We start from the raw sequence: 17,852 nt of genomic DNA, 5'->3' as shown, positions 1-17,852 counted from the left end.
AATGATGGGCGGACAAACATCTGTAAATGGTAAAATCATAACAAAAGACATATCCAGTACACTAAACACACCACACTAAATCAAAAGTTGCTGCATGTAAATAGTTGCATGACCTTTAATAATTTATATAAGTTACCGCTGAACATTGAATGTGATACCTTCATTGATACACTGGCTTAAGTTTGATCAGTAGCACAATAGACACGTACAATTGTGTAACATATATCAAAAATGCAAAATTTCTACAAATTTCTCCAAAGTCATGATAACACTTTAATTTGCACAGTAAAACACACTAAGAGCCGAAATAATTATGTTTTGCTTGGTTTTAGCTTTGTAGACAACATTTTAAGTTATACCCATGATGCTTTGCGGCCTCTTAATTTTGTAAAATATCTAGTAATCTGTCCAAATTCATATTAACACTTCGTAATTATCACAGCAAAATCGCCATTAATAGGAAACAATCATATAATCCAAAGTTTTTTGCCAAGTCAGCAATCTTAGTTTTTACCCATAATACATTGCACATCCTAAAACTAGTACATTTTACACACTTTAGGGTAACATATCAGCTTTTTTCTGTTTTTTTCGTAGTGGGCTTTGTTGATAGCCTTTTTTTTTTCTTTTGTTCTTTTCTCCATCTTCTCATTGATTCTGCTTTATTCTCATGCTCCATTGTGTCCATTGAAAACCATCTGGCGTAACGAACGTGACCCAACCCGAAGGGACATTTGCATTTAAAACACGTGCTTTTCTTGAGGTTTTCACGGCTATTTTTGGAGTTGTTACGTAACAAACAGCTTCTGGAACCTTCTTGGGAGGTTACCAAGGGCACATGTTGATGTTTCATGGAAGGAATTGCCCGAAATCATGGCGAAATGGTCATGTTGTTTCGCTGTCTTTCTCGCGAGAAAATCCTACATGTAATAGGAGACTCATGGAGAAGCGTTTCACAAGGCTTAAGATTTAGAAAAACTCTTCTTGCGAGCTACCTACTTTATATTTTAACGTGGAAATGCTCATGAACGTTCGTTTTGAGATGAGATTCAAATGTGGCGGCAATCCGAAGGTTTTGGATCCATTGCGGGCATTTGGGAAGAGTTTGACTTTCGTTGATGCTTTTAATGGCATATCAAACCATGGAGCGTTTCACAAGGCTTGAGATTCAGACTTTTTCTTATTGCGTTGGAGCGAATGGTCCTAGATTGTTCATATTTTCAGGAAAGAGTCCCCAGAAAGTGAGAACGCCGTCTGCGGTGGTATTTTTATTTTTCACCTCGTTTTTGTAACTTGTCTGGGAACCTTAATTTTAACTGCAGAAGTTCAGAGCAGTATCGTGACGCCCTAACTACGAGGTACTTTTTTGGAATTTTAACCATACAGATTCCAGTTTTAGAAAAGTTGAGTTATTAGGTTGAAAGTATGTTTGGTCCTTGTAATTTTAAGATTTTTCCAAACGATAATGGGCGTTTTGGTCTAGATATATTTTTTATCGAACGACATTTCATCTGGGTAAATGTTACGCGTGACGGCCATATTTTTAATCAATTTTGTCAAACAAAAATTTCGCCAAAAATAAGAGTGCAGTGAATATTCACGAAACTTTGCATATTTATTGACAAACATGTTACCCTTATTTGTGTGAAATCTTACAAATGTACGGCTTATAATAAAGAAGATATTTGGGAAGGAGTTTGTGTCACTCTGATTGTACACATGTAATGTGCTACTGATCTTTATAATTATTTTAATCAGTAGCAATTATTACCAAAGTCAAGTCTGTCTTTTGGATTCCTTCTTAATAGTCCTACCAAAAGGTCTTTCAAGCTTTTTGAAGTACCAGCTGGAATACTGTTTAAATTAAAAACAAGAGAAATTTAAAAAGTTATTTCATTGTTCATTATTAATTCAAGGCTGTTGCCTAACAGGAGCCCGGTAGCCTGGGGCCCCCAAAGAATAGCTCTGGGCGCCTTAATTTTTCACAGCAACACCTTTCACTTCATATGTTGGGCTCCTAAATTCTCAGCGTTTAGCTCTGAGGGCCCCTTTAAAATATTCTTAGCCAGCAGCCTTGTAATTATACAATCTGAGCTGCACTGTAAACTGTGATAAAATCATCATGATAATGATGAATAAAATTATTTTTCATAACTTACCTTGGGGAAATGACTTTGCTCTTCTCATAGAATTTTTTCAGCTGTTGAGGGCTACTTGCCTGTAACAAATCACACTGTCAGTTAGGAATTCCACTGAGGAATTTGTGTGCTTCCTATCTAGTGTCTAACAATGTAAATAATTATATTCCATTATTAAAAAACTTTCTGCTTGTTACTATGGAAGCAACATCAACCTACATTAATAACGATGCGTTCCTCCCAACGAAAACACATTAAATGTCAGACATTAAAAAAAGACCTCTTTCCATCATTCCTTTCATCTTAGTTAGAGACCAATTTAATTTCGATATGCTAAAATTCTGAATTTATTTTAATATGATGAAAATGATTTTCAGACTCTGAGGAATAAAATGAGGATTTTTACAGAGTTTACCGTACCCCCAACAGTTTCGTCCAGGTGATGCCTTTTGATGAAAGCCATAGGTGAATTTAATCAAGTAGAAATTGGACTATCATGACAGGTACAAGTGAACAGCTGAAAAACAAACCTGAAATGGTGCCTTCCCTGTTAAGCACTGGTAAACAATGGTCCCTACACTCCAAAGATCTGCCTTGGCATCATAAGCTTTTGACATTATGACTTCTGGAGCCTGCAGAAAAAAATTAATATTGATCATTAGACAAGTACATCTAGAACACAAATACAGTGGTTTTTTTTTAGTAATTATTGCAACCACTCAAATGGTGCAGTCTTGCAGGGAGGGCTTGATGTTGGGCAATATTAGAAAGAAACATCATTTCCAGAGCTATCAAAAACAGTGAGATAAGAAATGGAAGTTACTCTAATAACAAGGAGTCAAGAAGAGTTTAGGGTGAAATAAATAGGAAATGGAACTAATGGGATATCATGTAAAAGTATAATGACCCAAACAAAAACAGGAGCCCATAGAGACTCTGAAAGCTTCCAAGGTGCACTCTTTTCAGAGAACATGGATTCAAACAGCAAGCACCTCAATGTAAATAAGTGAAGCAAGCCAAGTAGAAAGCTGACCCAACTGACATCTATATGAAAATCTAAAGGTCAAAGAATTTTGGCAACAAATGGGAAGAAAATTGGATCCTATATCCAACCAGTTAACCAATTCACATCTAGAGTACCCCCAATCGGCTAAGTGGCGAAAGGTTATAAAGGAGGTTGTCCTTGAAAACTGAGAGAAGATAGAATAATAATTATTATAGGAAAATAACTTGGGCATTACTAAACCACTTTTTTTTTTCCTTGAACACGGAAAGTCACAAGAAACCACATTCAGGTTAGTAGTCCATGTATGGTCCCACTATGCATTGGATAGTAACAGACAAAGATTGGATTTGAGATTAAATAACATTTTAGGCCTAATTAGGCCTAAAACGTTATTTTATCTCAATCAATTAGAAGCAATAACGTTTTAGGTCTGATATGTTATTTAACTCAAAATCCAACCTTTGTCGGTTAGTATGCAATGTATGGTGGGGTCATACTTGGTGTTTTGGTGCTTCATTTCGCTGTTTCGTGGTTTAAGAATGCAAAAAAAACTTAACTCCCTGTAATGATTGTGTGGACTATTTGCTTACCATATACATGGGAGACCCACACAATGTGGCTGCCATCATTTCGCCAGGCAAAAACCTTGCAAAACCAAAGTCAGCTGACAAGAAAGAAGACCACAAAAATTATACTATTAGAGACTGAAATGAAAAACTAACACTGTGAGGAGCGGAATGGAACTCTATTCCCATCAAAGTGAAAAACGTTAGGAGACATCATTATGCAGGTTGATTTTATTAGCTCTTGCTCCTGCATCAAGAGGCACAGTTGGCACAAGTCTAGAAGCTAATCAAGAGTTAGTGTAGTTCTTTAAAATTATAATAATAATCTGCCTAAAAAGCCTGTATGGTCTGGTACAAAACTCTAATTGACTAATTAAAAACAGGTTAATTTAATTACTTTGGTCGACATTGATGAAAGAGGACATAGCTTTGGTGTGGATGTAGAGGTTGTTAACCCATTAACTCCACATCATCTGCCCCTATTGAAAAGTAAAATTGTCTGGCATTAGACAGAGTAAAATCTATTATTGGCCAAGTCTCATTCTCAGAAGTCAATGGCTTACCCTTTGACGCGTAAACCGGCCTAAACTGGCCAGCCAAGCAGACTTACATGTAGTATTTTACTCTGTCTAACGCCAGACGATTTTACTCGTCAATGGGGAACTCCCAGGAGTCAATGGGTTAAATGAAGGAAATGGTCACAAATGTAAATTCTGCATTCTTCTATTCACCAACATCAGGGGTTTCAATAACATTTGAAGTAGACGCCTGGGCTAATCAATGTACGGTGTACATTGTAAGCGGACCGTGGTCACTCTAAACTTGTCTTTTACAAGGGTGTGCGTGAAAATCAAGACAGAGTAGACAGCGGTGAGAAGCAAATTTCTGACAACATAGATGGGGGTATACCGCCGTTGACCGGCTTCTAATGAAAATCTCTGCCTCGTGGTAAATAATTGATAATATTATTATTGATTCACTATATTCTGAAAAAGGAGTTTCCTTTGAATTCTTAATCCCTGTCTATATAATAAACTAGACAACTGTGTGTGAATTTTTTGGTACTACTAAGAAAATAACGCAGCTCACCAATTTTAACTTTGATTTCTGAGGGTGAGGGTATGGTCACTCCCAAGTGATGCAAGAGGAGATTCTGTGGCTTTAGATCTCTGTGAACTACACCTTTGGACTGCAAAGTGCACATGGCTGAGGCTGGCGATAAAAACAAGAAAGAAAGGCACTATATGTTACATTACCACCACTGCAACACACAACTGCAAGAACCACAGCTAGAGCAGTTTTCAATTGAGTGCCGTAAAACAAATGCCAAAGTAATTACATTTGTACAGTAAGTTCCACCAATCACAGTAGGTGCAAATAGAGCAATGAACCAATCCAACTTCATTTAACATACTCAAAGCGTGGAAAAATCGCATGTGCAAGTGGTGATTGGTTTTGGTTCATTCCTTCACATTTTTGTTGTTTTAATTAATTAAACCAAACACAAAGCGTAGCAATTATTGCAATTTGCATAATACTTTTGACAGTCATTTGAAAAATTAGCAATTCAATTACAAACAAATTATTGTTCATACTGCGTCAACACAACCATTCTCTCGTAACACCTGATACATAGAAAACTTATAATAATTATTATAATGAATGAATGACTCTTTAAAGGTCTTGTCATAGCTTTGAGGCGTCACATTTTTTATATAAAGGTAAAAACACTTTGCATTATTTTGTTATCTTCAATCAAAGTTGAAAACTATTTTTGACTGGGAATTTAAACAATTAAAGTACATGTTGGGTATAAAATCAAAACAGGTCAAAAAATAATTGAAAAACAATGACACCAATTACAATAACAACGTAGCTGAAAAATGATCACTTATCTCAAAATCAATTGCTTAAAAGAAAGCAGAAAAAATTAAAATCCCTTGTAGCTTAAAATTCTAGAGCACATGACTGTACAATGTAGGACTAGCTGTTTTTGCTTTGAGAATGGTAACAATAACATAGAAGAAAAATAGCATCAAACAATTTAAGAATACCTTTTGGATTAAAAACCACATTCAAGGAGCATTAAAATAGTGTTAATTTCATTCTCATAGCATAAACACTCAGTCTGATGAAATATTAGAACATTTCAAAATTTTGACACATTGAACAAATGCATGATGGGACCCTAAATTGGGACCACTCAACACTGTGACAATAATATTATAATAATTATTATTATTATGTTGCAGTGGTGGTAATGCAGTGACTTATTACAGGTACATCCAAACATTTCTTCAAAAACTCATTAATACTTCATGAGCCTAACAGCCTATCAAAACACCGATAAAACGTCACGACTGTATGAGCTTTATATCCTGATAAAACACTCCTTGTTAGTATTCTTTATATAAAGAATACTAATAAGGCATAGCTTGTTTTGCTTGTATGCTAATAATATTCACCTCTCACAATTTGAACCATTGTTTTGAGTCCAGAGGGACACCCTCTTTGTAGAATGTTTTTGAAGCCGTTCAAAAAACTCGCATCTCGGCTATGCCTCATGTTTTTAAACCCCGATAAAACACTGCTGCTCATTTTTTAAACATAACATAGTTATCTGCAGTTATTAACATACAGTACATGGTGTATGTGAAGGTGTAATGTGTAGTTAATTAATTACCTATCTGGCGTAAAAATATACGGATTGTATCCTCACTAAGGGTCCCTTTGTCTGTTAAGGAAAAAGAGGCAAAATTTAAACACAACATTTACCGTAAAATTATTTCTGTCTCTGTCTCTTCAGTGACTGTGATTATGTAAATAGTCTAAATCGTAAACCGCAAAGCTTGCATCAACTCAAAAAACAGCACATAAGCTGTTGTCAGTTGCATTTAAGTGGTGAAGCAAGTCAGGGAGACGTGAGTTAATCCATGAAAGGCCTGCCTCACGGTCTCTTGGAGGAAACACCACAAACCAGCAATGTGTAAGTTAAACCTTGCCCATTTTTTGCCACATCTGAAAGGACAGACCAAAATGTTGGGGCGAATGATGACTAGTAACAGGATTATTGTTAATTTTATTCTGTACCTCGAAGATAATCTGCCAGATCCCCTCCATTGCAATACTGCAAAGAGAATATATAGATTAACTCCTTTAACCATGTTAAAGTCTTGTTTACCTTAGACCCTACCCCTTGGATAAATTTGTTATTGGCGATTGGCAAATTTTTGTGTTTTGTGGGAGCTAATATTTGCTTTTAATAAGATTTCTTGGTGGGACTTGGTCATTTGAGAAAGTAGAATGCTTGATTATGAAAAATTTGCTTGAGTTTTGAGTACTAGGGATCATACATTATACAGTGAAATAAAAATCAGGGGTTTTTTTTGGCTACATCATTATTATTTGGTTGGTTATGTTGTAGTTAATATTTTTCAAACTAGTTTGTTTTTTACTAATTATTCTTTGTTTCAGATCAACATTATAATGTCTATAGGTTAAAGGACAGTACACTGTGTATAAAAAACAAACTAGTAGGAAAAATTTTTAACCAAGGAAAAGTTTTAACTACAACAGCAACACCAATGTTTGTCAACCAATTTGTGTTCATTGTGTTTCAGGGATGAAAAGGGACAGGTACAAAACACAGGTCAAAGGTTACAAGTCACTGTTTTACCACCAAAGAAACAACCCTAACCATTTGCCGATCTAAAATTACGCCCTAATTAGGCCTAAGGTTAGCTTTAATAAATGTAGTAAAACAATGAAATGTGACTTGTTAAACTGAAACATTATGAAAATTTATGCATACCTCCATAACCAGAAATACACTATTGGGGGTTTCCTGTAGATTGCAAAGTACAAAAAGGTCAAGGTTCCAGAGCTCAAATAACTTTTAAGAAACATTCTTGAAAGCTAATCAGGATTAATTGCTAAAGAAATTATTGTGACATTGGAATTATGGTGGCAAAATTGAAGCACAAAAAGTTGGTAGTACAAGGAAAAAAAGGACAAATCCTTTAATGTCAGCTTTTTAATTTCTCTTTGGTAGTCAATTTACATTTCATCAGATCAGCTGCAAGTATGTAGATACTAAATTTTTACTCATGACTTTATGGTTGAAACTTCATTCTCGAAAGTGATGATAATAAAATTTTAAGGTTGGCTAAATGCAATTTAGGCAAGGTTAACCTCAAGCCAATGCTGCCAGCGGTTGTACCCATTCTCACACATGATCTGTGGGGCGCCCCTGGAATTTACAGGAGATTTCATGCATAGCTTTGCGTTCTAGCGATCGATCGTTCTTTGCAGATCAGTGCTTTTGTGAGCGAATCTTTTCAGATTCATTAGCCCCACCCTCCCTTCCCTCAGGGCAACTTGTGTTAGGAGGTAAGCATTAGGTTTGGTACATAATTATGTTCACTGGACTTGTTTCAGTCTGACAGTGCCTGTTAGCGGGCTGCTTCGGGGATGGTTCCTGCTTGCGGGGTTGCCATGGATACCTCCCTGCTCCCTCCAGGCCCTTCCGCACTAACTTTTAAGGCACCAGTTCCCAAGCTCAGCAATTGTTAATGAGTTTAAGGGTTCTTATTTGGCTGCCCACGAATGCGAAAAAAGACAGAATTGGGTAGGTGTTTTTTTTTTCACTGAAGCTTTGAAAATTCCAAATGAAGTAAATGGGTGTTTGCGGAGTGTTTTCCACTGAATTCTGATTGGTACAAGGTTGTTTCCCTATACATGTAGCTTTGAATTTTCTGTCTAAACTTGTATGCGCGCAAAGGATTGCAAGCTACATCAAGAATTTTACGTTTACGGTCTTTCAGTGCAAATGAAAACCGTGAAGCAAATAGTTAGTCACATCATTCTTGCTGAGGTGAACCTTTAAGACATATTGAAGAAAGCCAATGAGGGGGACATCAGGAGATACCAGGGGACAAAAAGACAATCTGGGAAATCTCAGCTGAATTGTTTGCACTATATCTGTGGTCACCGTGAGTGTATCACCTTTGACCTTATATATAAACAATATTTATTTCAACATTTGTTCTCACTTCTAAGAGCACACTCCGCTCATTAAAATAATATGTCTTCAGGTATGGAAAAATACAGATTAATCATAACATACCGAGCTTACAAAGTAAAAATGGTATGGCTGGTATGGAATACGTGTAAACAGAATCTTGAGCTAACATTTTCAAACCTTTTAAGAATTTCACAAAGATATATTGAGTGGTATTTATTACCTCACAATCGAAGAGAGAAACAACATTTTCGTGATGTAGCTCCTGCAATCAAAGGCAAACCGTGACAACATTTTAAATAGGTCTGTCGATCCTGACCAAGGTCAGGATTGCATAATATCAACACTTAATTGTCATGCTGAAATCACGTGGAAAAACCAAAACAACTTTGACAATACGCCAAAATGTTCGATAGAGATGATTTTGACCTCCAGGCCGGGTGCTTCAATCTAAAATTCAATTATAGTAACTGACCTTTAGAATCTTAATTTCCTTCGCAAGGAGATTTTGTGTCTTGGCGATATTTTTCTTCGCGATTACCTTGATGGCAACGACAAAGTCCTCTTTCTGTAGACGGAAAAATAATCAAACGAGGAACTTGTCAAGGAATGCCACAATGAAAAAAAAAAAATCGAACAATTGTACTTACTCTTCTAACTATGACCATGAATTAATCCCATCAAAGACACAAACTGTTGCTTAGCAGTACTTACTAAATTCATTCACTGATCACCTGGCTTCCGGTATACGTAAGCTCTCGCTTTGATATAAATTCACAAACGTTGTTTTAGGCGAAAGTACAATTTGAAACCAAAATGACAGCTGGCTAACACCCAAATCAAGCTAGAAATTTTCCGAAAAATACATATTTCGGTCTTGGAGGAGACCGAATATAATCTGCGGTTTACACAACTAAATTTTAACCTTGTTTTCTTTACCAGAAAAATCGAAATGTCAAGCATAAATTTTTTTATGGCAACATAAATTCACCTTTCTGTGATGTCCCTTGAAAACCACCGCGAAAGCTCCATGTCCTATAAGATCCTTTTTATGATAAATAAATTCACCAACTTGTTCTGCCATTGCTGAAGAGAGATGTTGCGAGCAGATGAAAGGAACAACAAAAGAGTTTCCCTTCGTCCAAAAATTTTGTGGCGAGCGAATGATAGGGAGAAAACGAACCAAAATTAACTCCAAAAGCAAAAGTGAGGCGAGGACGGCGTTGTCCCTTTGTTAAGTGAACCGACAGCATAACTGTTAAGAGTCCTCCATGGCTACATCCTCAAGAACTACTTAGTGAACAGGATCGCCTTCGCTGAAAGAAAAAATTTGTTTTGTTTTCATTCGGTGAATGCATTTTATTTCACCGCGCAAAATGAAGTTGTTACTTGACGTCAGTCAAGGGTGGTCACTAAGTCAAAATGAGAGGTTACAAGGCGATATTAAAATTGATTACGGAGGACGTATTTTAATGTTATTAGGCAAGTAAAGTTTTTGTTCAAGAATTCTAGGGATATGCACGTGAGTTGTAGAATGTTTTTTTTCAATGGCTGTGATTTGAGCAACGCTTGTACAGAATATGAGTAAGCCGACAACTGCTTCAGTTATTAAATTTTTACGTTGAGGGTTAAATATATTTAATTCGGGTTTGATATTTCTCCTGAGATTGAACGGAAAGCAAGAGAAAAGCCCGCAAAAAAAAAACTATATAGGGAAATCTAGGCCGTACTCTTGGGCGTCTGTATATAGAAATAGTTCTTTTAAACTTGCTGTGGCACTCTTGACAAAAGGAATTATCACTTAATGGAGTCTTAATGATATACTCATTTATCAACTGGAATATATGCTCCAACACGATTTCTCGTGCTCATCATGAAAAATCACTTGATTCTTATCTCGCCATATCCCGTGACGCGTTGTCTATCCATGAAACTGATTAAATGCGGGAAAGGTGTTAAGACATATCGGACCTCAGTAGATCAAGGTGAACGGCGGGGAAATGAAAATTAGCAGAACGTTTTCGCCCATTGACATTGTCCTGTGAGATGAATGCAAAGTCGGAAATAAACTCCTCAAACTCCTCCAAAAATTACAATACAGTACAATACAAATTTTATTGTTAACTCCCCATGGGGGCTTTTCAGAGACAAGTTAACAAATTAACAAATTAACTCAAATGAGAGGACAAGATGTAACCAGTTCCCTGAATCAGCGTCAGGATCATTGAAGGTATTTTGGCAGCATCAGCATCAGCAACAACCAAGGCTACGAAAGTGCCAACTAAAATAATAACTTTGAGTTTCTCTTTTGTTTTGTTTTATTTTCTTTTTTAAATCGAGACCCACTTTACTGTACACTTAGACTTACATCACCATGGAACAAAGATAGTTACACTTACTCTCGTGCATTGTTATCTTTTCGTGATCGTTCCAAGTTTGAGAGGGGCTGACTACTGTGAAGGGTTTGGAAGTTGCAAGAGAAAATCCGAAATTCATCGGCAGTTGCTCATGTCCTTAACCTGCGAGCGCAAACGTATTTCCGCTGGTCGTTTCTACCGGAAATACGTCTTCGTTCGCGGGCTATCATATCTTCCACGGACCCTGAAATTTGGTCATGTAACTTCGTCGTTAAGACGATCACGGTAAACTGAGAAATTGATCAAAATGCAACGCTACGGGAGCCTTCAGGTTGGGCCAATGAAACACACAACAGAGCAGATCAACAGCCATGTTAAAAAGACCAAGTTAACCAGCTTTCAAATATCTTTACAGTGCCATCAAATTACCACATCAACCAATTTCTGCCTTTCACTTCCCCACTGACGCAGCATCATAGTTTCTTTAGGAATCCAACCGCTTCATCCATTTTATATACCGAGGAGTTAAACCAAACTAAACTAGTGCCAGTACCAGGTCTTAAGGACGGTAACTACTATTGTTGTTGCGCATACGTTCTGCGCATCTCGCAATACTTGGGTTTCCTATGGGTGGTGCTTATTGATACAGGGATATTTTTGCGCGGTTTAAAACTATGCGGAGAAAGCGGAACTTAGCAAGTGCTCTTGATATCCAAAAATAAAATAGGGGGGTAACCATGCATTTTTCAGAGATAATTTAGCTTCAGTTTGGAAAAGAACGGTTAGGCTCAACATTTGTATTTTATAGCTTTTTACAAATATTTTTGATTAATTATCTTTGAAAAATGCGTGGCTACCCCCAATTTTCTTTTTGGATTTCAATAACACTTGTTAAGATCTGCTTTTCCCGCCGTGCAAAAATATTTGTCGAAATTTTACCTGCTCTTGCGAAAAAACGTATTTTCAGTATCTCTGATCTCAATTGCAAGACAACCGCCGTAACCACTCAGCCACATTTCCTCCTCTCAAAACTTATGCTATTTTGTGGCTTTGTTGTCAAAATCGTCTTTCATTTCAACTGCAACGATACTTTGTTCGCTGGCCACTAAAACAAGTGTTCTCTAGAAAACTATTTGAGGGTTTGAGAGAAACATAAACCGCTAGCTAGATTCCATGCAATTACAGCTTTATCAACAGCTTTATCAACTAGTACAATTATTCATCTCAGCCTGCTTAGTTTGAAATAAGAACAAACTGATTCCTGTCACTACCAGTTATTAGATGGATGAGAAAAACTTGTTATTATAGGGATCGAAGATATCTGTTTACAAATGTTGCTTTTTTTATTCAAATTTACCAAACACAGGAACAAAAGACCCTTTGTTTCGACAGCCAATGAGGCTCTGGCTGGCACATTAATGACAGTAGGTGATGTCAATTATATCTTCCCTATTCATTACTACTCAGTAAATCAATTTGTAGAAATTTTATCTGCTCTTGCGGAAAAAAACGTTGTATTTTAAGTAAATAAGTAGATTAAGTAATACTAGGAAATTGTTCCGCCCACTGATCTTCGACGAAATTAATCCAGTCGATCAATGAAGCTTACGCACGACCTAGAGATTAAAAACCGCAACAACCGTGGCTGAGGGTTGTCTATAAATCGATATGTTCATCAAATATCTGCAATCGGACTGTGACCTCTACTTTCTACTTATGAAACGATATGTTCATCAAATATATACATTTCTCTCATTCACTGAGTTCTTTCACGGGAACATATGAGCCCAAAAATGACCTGTTCCCAAGTGAGTGGCAGCCGTAGCTAAGTTGGTGGAGCATTGCCATGGCATCGTAGAGGGTCATGGGCTCGAATCCCGATGAAGCCGCTGACAATTTCTAAATCATTTATTATCCAGATAAGTTCGAGGATCACACCTCACAGTACGGATTCGTGTCACGCGTTTTGGCAGTTTAGTCACACACGGGAAAAGCTGAGAAAAAGTAACAATTAAGAATTGATTCACCATTCAATGATGGATGCGTAAGGAAAACTCAGTGCTCTTGAACTGACAATGTTGGGGAATTAAACTGTCTTACTGGAGGTCGCGGCTTCGAACGCTGGCCCTGGCCAACTCTCATGGTCTTAAAATAATTCAGGAAAACGCGTTAATTGAACTTCTTGATTACATCTGATAAACCGTAGGCCCCGTCTCGGAGCCTTTCCTGAGAATAAAAATTGTAGGGGACTATTTGTTCGAAAAGAGTAGGTGACGCTGGCGTCGTGTCCTGCTTTCGTTAAATATGGACGGGGGCATCTGTCGATTCCTTGAATGAGTAGAAACTGCAAAAGAAGGAGAATGGCCAAACACATCGCCCACCCCCAACAATATTGTAAGTTAAACCTCGAGGGGCACTGCTTACAACTGTACGTCACTTCACTCGAACAAAAAAAATGTTGCTTCTTATCGTTCAGCAAAAGCTAAAAGAAAAAGACTCGAAGACACGGTGCTAGGCTGACAGGAGGGAGTTTAAGCAATGACGACGTTTACGGCAACGACAACGCCATATAGCAAGAATATCATTGGTATTTCTTTAACGTAGAGTACCCCACAAAATAACGACGTGAAAGCACCAAATTTTATGTTTTGAACCATTCATTTTCTATTTTTACTTTCAAACCAATCGTACCCATCCCATTAGTAGGGCTAACGCTCACATGGTTCATATGGCACTCTAATCAGTTAAGTCTGTTGAAATACAGTGCTTCACGGCCAACGTTTGCAAAAACGTAATCTTTCCTTGTACTTGTACATGTCCATTGCCGTGACTTTAACATCTTCAGTTCCCACGGCCTGCTCCCGTCTGACCTTGTAGCTCAGTCGGTAGAGCAGCGGTGATCTAACCCGAATGTCGTGGGTTCAATTCCCACCCTGGTCATGTCCTTGTGTGGGCCCATTTCCATTAGTAGTAACGCTCACATGGTTCATATGGGATAGAAAACAAGCACTTCACATTACACTCTATTCAGTTAAGTCAGTTACAAGATAGTTTGCTCTGAGGTATTTTTTACATGGCGAACAAGACGGGATAATCGGAAAATTAATCTTTGCGATAGCTGTAAGTTATATTTTAGAGGGTCAGTGACGCTTTCATTGAACTTGCCGTCGTCAGCTTGCTTAATTTCCCTCGTTTCTGTTTTTCACTTTTCCGTTTTATTATCGTTTGCTTGAATTGTCAAATTGATTTTGAATATTTATGGTTTGAGGTTATAAATGCCTTCCCTCTGTGTTCAAACCACTAGAGAACGCAAACACCGTAGTTTGAGGTCGTCATCATCACTGACCGCTCCGTCGGTGCATAACTTATTGTCGTAGCTTCACTTGTCGATCCGTCTATTTTGTTTGTTTCTTTACACACGCAACAAAACACAGTTCAAAATAATATGGCAGAATTGATCCGTTTGGCGGCGTCTAGTACGCTTCGCTGATGCGTCTCCAACTTCCATCAGGCCTTGTTGTTTGGGAGACTGTCGAAGTTTCGGGAAACGTTTCATCGTATACGTACCTTCAATCGGAGTGTATGACAAGGGCGTTGTTGCTCTAGTATTGCTCATTTCACCAGTGGTTTAAGTTCGCGCACGCTCTGTAATGACTTTCCGTGGTGCGGCGCTGGTGCTTGACTGACGTGTCAGGAAAAACACCCGCCAAATGTCACGCCACCTGACAAGCGTGTCATCCATAGCAAATATCTCGAACTCCATTGAGAGTCCTGCCTCGAGAAAACCAGCTTTATCACCTAAGAGGCCGGCGATCGGCTCCTTCGCCGCGCTTTAATACTCGGTTTCCAGTTCGAAAGGCAGCCTTTCTGAGCTCGAGTAAAATGAGTTGGTGACTTCTTAGCGGAGTGTATCAATCCACGATGATTTCGTTGGTAAACTCATCGGATGTTTTGATGCGCTCTATAGGAAGAACAGAACTTGGCGAGGAAGTGGTTCACCGCGACACTATCGCCGTTGGCAAAGTCTTCTCTTTGTCGCTCATTTTGGCAGTGTCTTTGATTGGAAACGTGCTGGTATGTTATTGTGGTTTGTGTTCTCCTCGGATGTCCGCCATGAACAGCTTAATCGTGAATCTATCGATTGGAGAACTGGCAATGGCACTGATTGCTATCCCACTCAAGATTGAACAAGAAATTATCGGCGAGTACATAGTGGGTGGGCCGACGGTTTGCAAATTACTAGAATACGCCCAATCTGTCGCCTTGGGTTCAGTAACGGTTACTTTACTTATGATCAGCATGGATCGGCTCTATTCAATTTTATATCCGCTCTCCAAAATTACGCGGCGACAAGCAAAGTACATGAGTGTGTTCGCATGGTGTTACGCTCTGCTATTTGCCAACCCCGTCCTGTACTATTTCTTGGGATCGAAGCGTCAGCCCAGGGCTTTGTTGTTCTCCTGTGACAGGCCTCTTGTTTTGCCATGGAAAGACAAGCTGTTTTCCCTCGTGCAGTTATGGGCGGTATTCCTGTTACCGATTACAGTTATGACAGTCACCTACGTTGTTGTTGTGAGCAAACTTTTAAAGCCAGATAAAAATTCTTCAGATAGGGCAAGCTTGCCCCAATTGGCGCCCGATATGCATGCCAATCTTCATCGACGCTTCGCTTGCTCCCTTCGCTCCAACGCGGTACCACTTGCCAAGCGAAAATCCGTGGTCATGAACTTAATAGTCATGGCCGCTTTTATTTTTTGCTACGCTCCACTTGGGGCTCTTTATGCTCTAGAAACTGTGGGACATCCAAAGAGAAAGAGCTTTGAGATATTCCGCGATTTTGCGTGCTTTTTGGCACTGGGAAAATTATGCGCCAATCCAGCGATCTACAGTTTTTTCGACGTCAATCTTCGAGACCAGCTATTGAGATGTCATCGAAAGCGCACTCAAAACTCACCCGTTCATCGACAGATCATTCACCCGGGGATGTGCACCCAGGGCAAACTCAGTGAACTTAATATCAGTAATTTTGGCAGGCTGGCTGACTCCAAGGGCCGGAGCCCCGTATTTAAGGAACCGTTGTTGAAAGTGTCTTCGGCGTCAATACCTTCGCCTAGTGTTCCTGGTACTGCACCGCGCGATAAACTGGCGAGGCTTATATGCAATACTCGACGATATCGGAGTCTTGGACTTTCAACTTGGAGAAGTTCGAGCATTTAGACAGTTTGATTTTTAGCAAACAGTCAAAGAAATAGAACCTGTGAATTCTGATGTCAGTGTTCGTGTCTTTGAAATCGATTTTATTGCATTAAACTTGCGCCCGTTTCGATGAACAACGAATGAAATGTGTCGTGAACATAGAGGAAAAACAAGTCTTAGTTTTATGATTAAAATAATTTGCAAAGCTGTGAGCTCGATGGTCTTTTTTCAAGTACTTATCTAGGAATGAGTGCAAGCGCAAATTGGGAGACGGTTTTTCACGGTTTCTGATGCCATCTTGGTTGGGCGGCAAACGCGGTTTAAATTACATTAAATGTATGGGATTTTGGCCGAATTTAAACCTCTGTAAGGCAGATCTCAAAAGTTTTAAAATATTTTTAGTCGTTTTATTAATATCATTCACTCAACGGCAAATTAGATCATTGCAACAACGTCTGAAAATTGGATATTAAATATATTAGAAATCTCTCTATGTCGCTTCAAATTTCGCGGGCATTTGCATAACTTTGTTTACAAGGGTTTATATGAAATTTACAAATTTCGTTTACGGTCGTTGTAGCTTGATTCTGATCGCCATATTTCACGAAAGTAATCTCAATTGAAGTGTTTTTTGAGAGGTATTCTCGCTATCCACAATCGTGAGCCCTTCAAGGGTTTATAATTGTTCGAAGTCGGCAACATATCCCTACATAAATTCACTTTTGCTTTTTGCCCTCTAACCAATACGGCGTTAGAAACCGTGAAAAGGTCTATTGTATTCTGTTCCACTGCTCGACTGCTTCCGCTGCGATGACTTTATTATGCATTCACTTGGAACAGCAAAAAACCAAACAACGATTTGACAAAAGTGGCTGTTTCCCTGAAATTCCTAATTAGTTTTCTATAGTGGAACGCATGTGTGATTGGTTCTACCTATATGTTAATTCTTAGACGAATGAAGGCGTTAGATTCTTAAGAACTCATGGCGCTAATTGGTGGAAGTGAAACAAGAAAATTCGGTAAGTTAAACGAGTTAATTTTCCTGTCGAAACTCGTTTGATAAAACCAAATTATTGTTTTGCACTGTAAAAATACCCAAACAATAGTCCATCTCAAACTGGATTTATTACATCGAAGTTTACTAGTAACCTGTAACCGACCACGAGGCCCTCGGTCGTGGCAGTCGAGATCCGTACAAAAACGACCCAGGGCCAATATTCCACAGTACGGTCCCGAGCAAACGGGACCGTTTCCATGGTAATGGCCTGTACTGTAAAATCCTGACCGAAACCCAGCCAATCAGATTGCTCCATTTAGCCTGCGAATCGCTTGTCATATAATAATCAATTTTTAACTGTTACACTTGGCCACCGCATTCGGCTTTCGGCTTTATTTTGTTAAAGTTGGGCCAATCTTGCCAGTGACCGGTGATTATTTCCGAAACATGCATTCATGCCCTTAGTAGCAAGGCCAATGTGGCGTCGTTAAATAAGATCAACAAATTTCTTCATACATACATACACTTTATTTAACACTCGAATTTTCAGAGTAGCTCTTTTGAGCTAACAT

General features: G+C 38.4%; 2 protein-coding genes across 2 annotated transcripts in view; one reads left to right on the top strand and one right to left on the bottom strand.

Annotated features, from left to right (window-relative positions):
• The window catches only part of LOC138045534 (serine/threonine-protein kinase unc-51-like), a 36,408-nt gene extending 26,298 nt beyond the window's left edge, over positions 1-10,110 (bottom strand). The window contains 11 exon segments of the mRNA XM_068892074.1: positions 1,772-1,854; positions 2,160-2,218; positions 2,669-2,770; positions 3,735-3,808; positions 4,800-4,922; positions 6,394-6,444; positions 6,801-6,837; positions 7,522-7,554; positions 8,954-8,995; positions 9,206-9,298; positions 9,722-10,110. Of these exon segments, the coding sequence (XP_068748175.1) occupies positions 1,772-1,854; positions 2,160-2,218; positions 2,669-2,770; positions 3,735-3,808; positions 4,800-4,922; positions 6,394-6,444; positions 6,801-6,837; positions 7,522-7,554; positions 8,954-8,995; positions 9,206-9,298; positions 9,722-9,814 (790 nt within the window). The 5' untranslated portion in view covers positions 9,815-10,110.
• A 4,377-nt stretch (positions 10,111-14,487) lies between these two features.
• LOC138045533 (gonadotropin-releasing hormone II receptor-like) lies at positions 14,488-16,490 on the top strand. Its single transcript, XM_068892072.1, has one exon. It carries the CDS (start codon positions 15,009-15,011, stop codon positions 16,302-16,304), a length of 1,296 nt encoding a protein of 431 aa, XP_068748173.1. The 5' UTR covers positions 14,488-15,008; the 3' UTR covers positions 16,305-16,490.
• Positions 16,491-17,852: the final 1,362 nt, after the last annotated feature.

The sequence above is a fragment of the Montipora capricornis genome, chromosome 4, assembly GCF_036669925.1.
Source record: "Montipora capricornis isolate CH-2021 chromosome 4, ASM3666992v2, whole genome shotgun sequence".
NCBI lineage: Eukaryota > Metazoa > Cnidaria > Anthozoa > Scleractinia > Acroporidae > Montipora > Montipora capricornis.
This window is presented reverse-complemented; position numbering and strand designations above follow the sequence as displayed.

Excerpts from the sequence above, each read along its gene's own strand:
- LOC138045533 (XM_068892072.1), top strand. The coding sequence starts at position 15,009 with ATGATTTCGTTGGTAAACTCATCGGATGTTTTGATGCGCTCTATAGGA.